At 37.1% G+C, this 11,529-nt stretch overlaps 1 protein-coding gene across 2 annotated transcripts; it reads left to right on the top strand.

Moving 5' to 3' along the window:
- The first annotated feature begins 3,652 nt into the window (after positions 1-3,652).
- Positions 3,653-11,516, top strand: LOC116261377 (uncharacterized). Of its 2 annotated transcripts, none has more exons than XM_031640108.2 (11): positions 3,653-3,930; positions 4,515-4,697; positions 4,861-4,919; positions 6,107-6,172; positions 6,273-6,380; positions 7,441-7,507; positions 8,158-8,242; positions 9,304-9,464; positions 9,709-9,810; positions 10,166-10,382; positions 11,209-11,516. In XM_031640108.2, exons 1-11 carry the CDS (start codon positions 3,889-3,891, stop codon positions 11,334-11,336), a joined length of 1,218 nt encoding a protein of 405 aa, XP_031495968.1. In that variant the 5' UTR covers positions 3,653-3,888; the 3' UTR covers positions 11,337-11,516. The 2 variants fall into 2 exon arrangements, with proteins under 2 accessions (XP_031495968.1, XP_031495969.1); XM_031640109.2 differs by having other exon boundaries at positions 3,659-3,930; positions 4,864-4,919.
- The last annotated feature ends 13 nt before the right edge of the window (positions 11,517-11,529 follow it).

The raw sequence follows: 11,529 nt of genomic DNA, 5'->3' as shown, positions 1-11,529 counted from the left end.
TTATCCAGGATTCCGAATTAACGAAATGATTCAAGCGCTGCCTTCTAAAGTTTGCATCTTGGAAATCACCTCTGTACGATGGTGGCAACATTGACTTCATCATTTTCAGCAGCATAATCTTCCAAACCTTCTCTTCATTCATCGTAATCTTCCCTTAACAATTCCCAAAATAATAACTTGCCTTAAACAATAGCGTGAATATCTCTTTCATATGTATAGATGAATGCAAAACGTTAAATTTTAATTGCCTCTAAGAACACTATATAACCCAAACAAATAAACTAAATTTTGCAAGGCCTTAAGAACCAATGGTGTTAACTTTTTTGAGCTTATATATATATGTGTGTGTGTGTGTGTGTGTGTGTCATCTACCATGCAGTTGGATTTATGAAGAAACAGCCTGATGCATCAACTGTCTCACAATATTGAGGCTTGAGTTTCTTGTGCCATTGATTCATAGTGTCGTTCTGATTGTGGGAAGCCTTCTTCTCCATAAATTCATCTTGTAACTGAAGATTTCAATGCTTGCTCCTTGATGAAGAACTTTCCCTACTACAACACTGGGGTGAAGCTCAAAGTATAACATCATTATCTTTCGAAAGTCTGAGTAAAACCTCGGAATGTTAGGCACATCTAGCGCACTTAATTTTCAATCATGAAAGTTGAGCAGGCATAGATGAAGCAAAGTTTAGAACATTAAAACTTGATCCGTCGCATCTCTTGAGAGCATTTCTTCCTTGGTATAAGAGTGAGTGGTAAGATTATTGATTGTTATTTTTCATGTGGTGTCTGTTGACTCGAGGTACGAATTGTTATCACCCGAAGTTTGATAATTAGGAGCACTTAAGCGGCCGCATGATGGGGCGTGAGGTTGACTTCCTTTCTCTTCTAGTAAATTTGTATATGAAAAGTACTTGGCAATGTGCCCTACCTTCTTGCAGGTCAGTCAAATATATTTTTCCCTTTCAATAGCGAAGCTATAGTGTGACAGGTGTAGACTGTGGAGTACCACTGCCCATGTGCACCCTTGAAATCTTTTTATTGTGACTGAGCTAGATCTTAGTCCAGCTATATGCAGCCCTTGCACCAGACTTAAATCAGTCCATTTGGACCACAAGTACTCATCCTATAAGTCAGGGACGGGTTAGTACCCATCATGGGTGGAGCGAAGAGGGGGCCGCAGTGGCCCTGGCCCCCTCAGATTTTTTTTTTTTTTTAATTTACATGTAAATTTTACTTGTTGTAAATATAAAAATTATGGTCAGCTCAGTTAAAATTTAAAAATTTTAATTCGGCCCATATCATGAAAATTTTTCTCCCTCCCTTGAAAATAATGTCATTTTTGTCACTCTTAAATTGTTCCTTTCGTGACCTCTGAAATTCCGTTGTGTGTTAAACTTTCGTTTAGATGCTATGCTAGTGCCCCTCTGAAATTCTGCTGTGCATATGTTAATATTTCGTTTAGATGCTATATATATGCTACCCGGGGCAGGAAAGAGGGATGCTTTCACTTTTTTAATAGTGTCTAGGTTCAGGTGGGGCTCCGATTTAAAAAAAAAAAAATCAAATTTTGAAAATTATTGTTTAACCTACAAAAATTTTTAGAAAATTACGTTTTGGCCCCTTTTAAAATTTTAAATTTATAGTTCGGCCCTTACAATGAAAAATTCCTAACTCCACCCTTACCTATGATCAAAGTATGCATAAAATTGAAAAGGGTCAGGAAAGATCTAAGGGTTGCGGGCAATGTGTGTCCAAGCATAGAGGGTTTGAGAAGTAAGCTGCAGCAAATTTTGAAAGGGAATAGAAGGGCCTGCGAACTGAACATGTTTTAAGGGAGGAGTTGTCAGATGCTTTGGTGGAGGTCGAGGAAGAAGATATGTGGAGAGTGAAGGCGAGGTGCAGGTGGATCTTTATAGCGGACAGAAACATGGGATTTTCATTTTAATCCCTTGTTAAGGGCCGACGTGCAAAAAAACGTATTACAAAGTTGGAAGACAACGGCAGAAATTTTTGTTTTTTTCTTTTTCTTTTTTTTTTGAACAAGAAGATCTAAAACTATTGTGATCCATATCTGATCCAAATCCGACTATTATTTTTACATTTGAATCTGACTTTTAAATACAATGATGAATCATAACCACGTAATGACATGCTAAGAACCATGTGAACTGAAAAAATGTAGCATGTGACCTTAAAAAATATATGGATATTAAAAGTGAATCTGAATCTAAATCCGAACAAATATTTATTTACCACCTAAACCAAATTCACATTGGGGTCGGATCCATTTTTTAAAATATAAATTCCATCCTATCAAAAAAGTGATATTCAAATTCAATTCATTGATATCTCTAAATAGTCCCAAGAAAAGTTAACCTTAGCAGGTGAGCAGGGACCAAACCCACCCCCCTACTCCTGAAGTCTAGAGCTAAGTCCGGTCTAAGTGAACTTAATTACTGTTACTCTCTTCAGCTTGGGAATAGTGTCTGCTACTCTTTAACAGTTCGGATGTCTCGTTTTGTCCTTATAGGTGGTCTTTTGCATGCTCAAGTCTCGTGTTTTAGAGGGGGTATTTTTGTCTTTTCATACACACACACACATACACACAGAAAAATGTTCAGATCTTGAAAATTTGGTTTGAGAAAGACAAGTTTCAACATCAGAAATTTATTGCTACCGTGGTGGAGGATCAAGATAAGATCTACCTTACCAAAGAAACTTGGACCCTTGACAAACAAGATCTACCTAGTCTCGAAAGTAAGACCTCTCTCGCTCTCTCCGTCTTTATCTCTGCAATCAGTTTCATTTTTACGCTGGTTTTTCAGTTCTATTTCTCTCAAGATCCCATTAACCTTAAAGCTGGAGAACTTATGAAGGGAAAGAAAAGGTGAGGAAGTAAATCTGAAAACGAAGAGTGAAAAGCCAGTCTCGAAGCGATCCTATTGAACTCGTTTCTTTTATATAATTAAAATTACTTAATCATACATCCTCGTCGTGATTTGTTCACTACATAGAAAACGTGCTAGACTAGCTGTTATGTACATAAATTATGTATTTCTTTAGTATGTAAAAGATTAAGTGAGCCCAAATAACCAAGAATGTTCAATTCAAGGGTCTTAATCTTACCAAATTATATTCTTCATTGTCAAAAAATTATATTGCACATTTTCCTAGATGGACTGGTCAAGCCTGCAAACGAAAGGATCTAGATGTCAAATGTACTTAACACTAAACATCTACTCCTTACAAGGAATGGATTTTTTCGAAAATATCAACTTTGACGTATACAAAATTTGCAAAATGCCTCGAGAACTATAAGATGGAAAACCTTCCTTCGCTTGTTTAACCTGTTGTACGTATGAAATTCTTAAATGAACGTCTTTTGAACTTAAAACTTTTACTTTTTAACAACAAATAACAACACAGGCAGCCGGGTAAAAAAGTTGGAAACAACGAAGCGAAAGATGTATATATGTGTGTGTGTGTGTGTGTGTAATATTTTCAAGGGTTTAAAGAAAAAACTCCAAAATATTGGAAGGCAAAAGGATAAATGTTCGAGCCTGTGGCTTAGAATGGTAGTTGTAGAGTGGACTCGTCGTCATGGCACTTGAGGTGGCGAAACGCTGGTCATTTAATGGCTGACTTCATTACTTGGGGAGCAGGTTGTCAATTTGCGTCTAGGTATCTGTAAATCAGATTCCATTTGGCTCTTGAGGCTCCACTTGGCAATAAAAATTTAATGCCTTCCATTCCCTCGTGGCTTTATCAACGCACACATACACTCTGAGAAGCAGAGGAGACAAGAGTGAAGAGAGGGGAGAGAGAAAGAGAAGCGATCTGCTGTTGCTTCTCTTTCTTCTCCACTTCTTCTTCTTCCCGTCTGTCATGACGAGAGACGAGCCCTCTCCCACTAGATGGTCCTTCCAGGTTCTCAATCTTTCTCCCTCGATTGGTGTTCTGTGTTCAATATAGAACAATTGGAATGAAGTTGAGCGTCTAGAGGTGTAATGTTTTTAATGTGATGGATCTTGTGGTTTTTTCTATGGAGGAAAAGGAACGAGATCGCAACTTCTATTGCGCATTTTTTTGCCTTTGGTCCTTTTAACTCCTGCGGAGTAAATTGGCTTGTGTTTGTTTGGCTATGGATCTCAGTGTGAGCTTCTTCCCTTTTCCTTTGATGGAAGTTACGAAAACGAGGAATTCTTTGGTTATTCCTGCTTGCCTTTACTATGCAGATGTGGCATTGTTCTTGCATTGCGTTAGTTGCATCGATCTGAAATCGGTTCCTTTGCTTCACATGTTCTGAGTTCCGGTCTGATTTCTGTGGTCTTTGATCTTGAATCTCCAGTCTCGTCTATCTGCATGTCACCACTTACTTCGTGCTTGGGTTTTTCAAGCTCGACTAATTGAAGTTGGTGGAGGCAGAGACTTGAACTTAGTAGAGTGGTTACAAGTAAAATGTTTGTAAAACTGGTTGTGACTTCGAATTGTGAAATCTGTTATTTCATCAGGATTTCAAGGCTTTCTATGATGCAATGTTTGGGAGGAGACGAGAAAAGAATTTAAATGATCAGATTGAAAGCCAACCAAATGGCGAGGCAACTGGAAATGGTCGTGCAAATGGGGTAGCGCAGGAAAACGGGAATAAGAAGAATCCATCTGAGATGGCCATATATGAACAGTTCCGACGCCAGGTATGGGAAAAGCTCCATATGGCAGCAACAGATGCTTCTGATTTACCTTTTTAATGCTTGGAAACATAATCAGTTGATGTTCTCGAGGAATAGCTGGAAAGCAGATTGTAATTTTGCAGGAACCAGTTTTATTTTCTCACGTGTTGACGGGTGTCTGACATAGCAGGAGAAGCAAAATGGACAACTTCCTCCTAGTGGGATGCAAGACAGAACTGAGAAACCGTAAGACGAGCTTTTCAATTATGCTATGTAGTGGCAGGAAAATTAATATGTCACATGTTTGCGTGACTTGCATTGACATGCAGTTGCAATGTTAGGTATTTTAAGGCTTACTATTGTTAAAATTTTGTGTGATCGACAGCTCTTGTTCGCGTGGTTGCTAAATTATTTCTGAATGGAATTATTAATGTATCATGCAAACCATGTAAACTTCTAAGAAAATGTACCACTAGTATTCTGCATGTCGCTTGTTGAGGCATATATAGGCAATCAGCTCTCGACCTATAGTAAGAATTATGAAAACAAATACTCCACCCATTTTCCAAACACTCAGATTTGTATGAAGTTTGTTTTTGTCAATTATAATTATTTAAAACTGCATTATTAGAGGGATAAAGACATAATTCTTTAATGCCCCTGACCAACCAGAGCTTTTTTACTTCTATGATTTGATGCCTTTAATTTGTCTGATCATCAAAGCTTTAGAGGATTAAACCTAATTAACAGGTCAGGGAGCCCATGCCTCATCCTCTAAGTGGCCTAAACCATCAATAACTCAACCAAACAACTCATAATCAGTCGACATAATCCATATTTTTTCTATACAGACACACACACATATGAAGGAAAATTGAATTCTGCTGGCTACTGGATGCTAAATATTTAAAAGTTGTAGCTAAATGCACCATGAACCCTTATTAAAAATGGCATGAACCGTCGCTGTATCATAAACCATTGTTAGTCGTCCATTGCATGGTGTTTTTAGTGACCTATATTAAATATTTTGCTGTCCAGCAATATCCAGCAGCGGCATACATTTTCCAAAATTGTCATGTCATACCATTTGTACTTCTCCCTGCACCTGCACCTAATCTGACTTAACTGATAATATCATTGTTTCATAATTTTAGTCCATGCTTTCACATATTTACATTTTGCTTCTGCTTTTAGAAACTTCTTGTCGTTCTGCATAGTCAGTGTTGTCTTTCTATGGTTGTCTCTACTTATTATCTATCTGGTTGACTGTTACACATGTAATAGAAGTCATAAGTTGCATACCTTCTTCACCATTTCAACATGTTTCTTACACAACAAGATTCTACTGTTAGTAACTTCTACTTAAGATTCTGTATAGATTCCTTTGTCATGTTTGCTAATAATATTTTGTTTTTTGTGGCCTTTAATATTAGAGTAAAGTCACTGCTTCCAGCTTATGAATCTGTTGAGATGCGCACCTTAGCTGAGAGCCTGACTAGGTAATTCTTATTAACTGAAAACAACTAACTTCAGCACAATCATCGCTTGGTTATTGCTGTAACCGTGATATTATTAGCAAGTACCTGCTCTTTTCTATAGGGATATTATCCGAGGAAGCCCTGATGTGAAGTGGGAGAGTATCAAAGGCTTAGGGACAGCAAAGCATCTTCTTAAGGAAGCAGTTGTCATGCCTATAAAGTATCCCAAGTACGTGAACTAATTATTGTTAACATGCACCTAATCGTCTTGATCTAAGCCAAGATTGTGACACTAAGATTATAGTACATGCTTTGTTGTCTATATGATTTGTAATCTCTGCAGAACTAGTATGCACATGCATGCATCAACAGAAGTTTGTTAACGTCATTGCTGTGTTATCTGTTGTTTGTTCTGTAAGGGTTAATTTAAGGGCTATAGAATAAGCATATAGCAATCTTATTCAAAAATATGAATATATTCAATGAATCTGACAGGTAAAAGTAGGAAATCACTGATAAAATTTGGTGTCATTTTAGCCAATTGATCTGAGACGAGGACTGAAACAGCAGCTTATTTACTGTAAGGTGAAGGTTAATGTGCTAACAAATGCCATGAGAAAGTTTGTATAGGAAATGCGAGCTAAATGGGAAAATTAGCTAGTCTTAAAATTACTTAAGCACTTTTGTCTAGAAATTTTTCTAAGGAGGCAATTATACATATGCTGACGCTCCATATTATGTTGGTAAGATCAATTATAACTTTGCTCCATATTATGTTGGTAAGATCAATGATACCTTTATGCATCTAGCTAATTGTAACTGTTAACTGTTATCATCGATATCAATGTAAAATAAGAGCATCTTTATGTACTATAAAGATAGCCATGTGTGTATATAATAATTTTTAGTCCTATAAAACTGTGTTCCATTGATTTTGTATGCCTTACTAGTGGCATAGCTTTGGGCCTTCAGATTTTGTAAGCATATTTATATACATGTGTGAGTGCATGTTTGTATGTGGGTATGTGTGTGTGTGTGCGTGTGTGAGTGAAAGAGAGAGAAAATTGTGCTTGTGTTTCCAATGCTTCTTCTGGTCTTTCCTTTTTTATGATAGTTTTTTGTCCATGGTCTTTGTGAAGTGATGTACCAACTGTTACTTAAAGCATCTGGTTGCAGGCTTGAGATCTCGAGCTACAATATTACCTATCAAAGTTTGCCTTTTTTTCTACATGTTATGTTAACTTTCTAAATGTTCTTTGAAACCTACTGCTGGATATTGTGCTTATTAGGTACTTCACTGGTCTATTAACACCATGGAAAGGAATCTTGCTTTTTGGCCCTCCAGGAACTGGGAAGGTCCGTGCTTCTTCTTTTATAGCCAATTGAATCTAATTGCAATTGTCGATGATCTATCACAACAACCTTCACTTCAACTTTACATAGTCTATTTGTTGACACACCATATGGCTCTGGAGCAAAGAGTCTTCAAATGATGGATTAGTGCAACCATCTTGTTGATAATTTAATACCCTATCATTACAGTTATAGAGAATAAAGGAGTTATGACATGAGAGTATCTTGAGTTTAGTTACTCATGAACAGGTTATGTTGCTTCTTCATTTTATTGTATGTTGTTGCCAACAGAACTATTTCTACTTGAATGATGACAGCAGTGTTTCTATATTGCAACCTTTACATGCAAATTACTTGTGTGTTCTGGAGAAGCACTAGTTGAACTGAATCTGCTCAAAGTGGTAGCAATTTCTAGGTTGTGTGAATCTGCAACAAGCCCATTATTTCTAAAAGGTTCTTTAGTGAATTTTGGCAGCTGTAATTTGTAATCACGCCTTTCACACTTGATCTCTTGATTTACCCTGTTCTATCGTGATCATCTAAATTTTTCAGTGGATAGTTTTTCCATGAATTTTGTTCCCTAAGTGCTGAATTATTATTTTAGAATTGTATAGTAAAGTGTTCTTCTGCAGCTGAGTAGCTTTCTCTTGCAGACAATGCTTGCAAAGGCTGTTGCTACAGAATGCAAAACTACGTTTTTCAACATATCTGCATCATCTGTTGTCAGCAAGTGGCGTGGTATGTGGCACCCTTTCATTGTATTTTTGTCTTATATTCTCCAAGAAATTACTTGTTATGCCTTTTTAGTGCTGTATCATGTGCACATGACTGAACTGAAGTAGCCAAAGTGGATACCTTTATCAGTTATGTGCTGGGGAAGTTGTTTATCGTGTATACTTAGCATAGCTAACATAGGAAACTGATATCTAAGCAGGTTCTGCATCTGTTCCAATTGATCGGATCATTACCATGACAGATTTGATAAAAATGATTCTTTGGTATTTACCTTCAGAACTTGAGGCAGAGTGGTTTCTAGTGTCTTGCGTCTTGCTTGATAGAGCTGATGCAGCCAAACATACCTTAAACAGTTATGTGCTGGGGAAGTTGTTTATCGTGTAATACTTAGCATAGCTAACATAGGAAACTGATATCTAAGCAGATTATGCATCTGTTCCAATTGATCGGATCATTACCATGACTAATTCGATAAAAATGATTCTTTGGTATTTACCTTCAGAACTTGAGGCAGAGTGGTTTCTAGTGTCTTGCATCTTGCTTGATAGAGCCGATGCAGCCAAACATTCAAAGTGGATGTTTTTTTTCCCTCCCAACGAAAAAAGAATAATAACGTTTATACAGTTATGCATTTTCACCAACTTATTGGTTTTATTCAACTTTGCTCGTTGGAAATTTCTCTTCTACCAACTGTTACATATACATAACTTGGTAATAATTTATGTACCCCTGTATCGAGCAAATGATCTCTTGAGCTTTCTGTACAGTTTTTATTCTGAGTGTTTCATGTCTTTTTTCTGGAAATCCATTTCTACTGCTGAAGTTCTATGGAGATGATTGGATTGAGGACGAATGAATCCTTCTTTAATTTGTGAAATCCTGCAAGCCTACTCCCTTACATGGTAGTCAATTTGATAAAGAAAAAACAGCACTGAGAGTCATTACATTTGTGTATGTAAAAAGGAGACACATGTATCATTTGCATTACAGGAAGAAAGGGGAAATCCATGACGTTTATAGTAGGTAACTTCTGTCTTGGTTGTGGAACATTTTCGTGGGTACAGGTGATTCAGAGAAGTTGATAAAAGTTCTATTTGAGCTGGCAAGGCACCATGCACCATCAACAATATTCCTTGATGAGATTGATGCTATCATTAGTCAGCGAGGAGAAGGACGTAGTGAACATGAGGCTAGTAGGAGGCTGAAGACAGAGCTGCTTATACAGGTATGGCATTTTTCTCTTTCTTCTTTAAAGCATGGGATATGCAATCTTTTAGATATATCAAGCAGTATCTTCCTTTGTAGTTTGTTTATCACATGCAAGCATACGGAAACATTCACCATGCACATGCATGGCCACGTGCATAATACACTTCATTATGATAAATCTTTCACCTTGCAGTATACATCATTAAATCCATAAAATTTGGTATGCTTCTTGTTAACATGGTTGTTTGCTTAAACCATAGATGGATGGTTTAACAAAGACAAACGAGCTTGTTTTTGTTTTGGCTGCAACAAACTTGCCTTGGGAACTGGATGCTGCCATGCTCCGGCGTCTTGAGAAACGTGTATCCTTCTTTATTATTTCCTTCGTGAACCAGATTATGATGCTGAAATTTGCTGCAACAGGATTTTGTAATGGTTTTGCTTTATTCTTGTCTGGTACTTTCACAAAATGGTATCTGGACTGCATTTGTTAGTTAAAAATCCTGAATGATTATGGAAAGTTTATGTTGAATGGTACGTTCCAGCCTGATGCCTGATGTTGCTGAAATTCAGCTATAGTAGCTAAACTTCAATGCCATTTTTATGTCCGTAATATATTTGTGGTACATGAACGTATGTATGTATACTCGTTACACTGTCAAATAATTGCAAGTACATGCTTATATTGCTACGAGTTGACTTGACTCAGCCATGAAGATTCTTGTTCCACTTCCTGAACCTGAAGCGAGAAAGGCTATGTTCGAAGAGCTTTTGCCATCTAGTGGTGACAATGAGCTTCCATATGATGTTCTTGTAGACAGGACAGAAGGTTATTCTGGATCTGACATCCGACTGGTTTGCAAGGAGGCAGCCATGCAACCACTCAGGCGCTTGATGACCCTTCTAGAACAGGAGGGTGATAGCTTTGGGGAAGGTATGATGTTGCTTAATCAAATCAATGTACTTGTAACGGCTGCTTTTATGTCAAATACGTTGAAATCATGAGAGTTTTTTAATTTTTCGAGAAAAAAAATTGGATTAACTTTTTGTAGATCCTAAAGGATCGTAGGAAATTGTAGTATTTTTTAGTTAAGTTCTTTTTAGGAGTCTGAGTTGAGAGGGGAGATGGGATTTGTTCAATCCCCTAAACCTGCAATTGTTTCCTGAACTCCAATGAATCAGGAAGGTGCAGTAGGACTCTACCATCAAACCTTTCCCTCTCATCTCCCTCTCACCAACTTCCAAGCAGTGAGACAAAGGCTGCAGCAGCCATCAGTTTCACATATATACTTGTAGAGCTTTATAAGTATGGACGTCTTCTTGTTCTTACTGAATATGAAATAAGGTGCTAATTGCAGTGTTTTTTTACTTTATCTTCTGTATGAATTATAGATTTCGCTTTCAACATTTATCTGTATGTTTAGTTGGTAGAAACAAATAATCGCCAGCCGTCAGGACGTTATATTTGCTGAACGCACTCCAGTCTGAAACCATCTGCCGTTTTCTACCTCTACTTTTTCCTTTCTATTTTTTTTTTTCAGATCGATTACTATTCTAGCACAGGATCCATGGTAGGAACAATATTAAGATGTGTAGACCCTTCCTTTTTTAATTTTGTAACAATTTCATAATTGGGGAAAATATTGCTTGTTTTACCGTAAACTGATCCTTCAATATGCAAGCCAAATTCTCCAAGGAAGGACTCTTGGCTAAAATTGTGAATAAATATAAACTAACCAGCTTGTTTATGTGTTTAGCAGATCCAGAAGTTGGTCCTATACTTGGAGAGGATGTTGAACTAGCACTGAGGAACACTAGACCATCAGCTCACCTCCATGCCCATCGTTATGAACAATTCAATAAAGATTATGGCAGCCATGTTCTATAAATAAGCCACCAGCTTGTTTCTTGAAAAGCTAGCTCTTTTGTAATTCAAGTTCGTGAAATTCAAGACCATTATTTCGCAGTTTCTCAGTTTGAGGCAGAAAGAAATTGTTTGTAGGTCTTTCAAAATGAAGTATATGCATTGATTGTTTGCTTATCATTTACTATGATTATTTTTTGAAGAGATGGTTGACTAA

Source organism: Nymphaea colorata, chromosome 9, assembly GCF_008831285.2.
Source record: "Nymphaea colorata isolate Beijing-Zhang1983 chromosome 9, ASM883128v2, whole genome shotgun sequence".
Lineage (NCBI taxonomy): Eukaryota > Viridiplantae > Streptophyta > Magnoliopsida > Nymphaeales > Nymphaeaceae > Nymphaea > Nymphaea colorata.
This window is presented reverse-complemented; position numbering and strand designations above follow the sequence as displayed.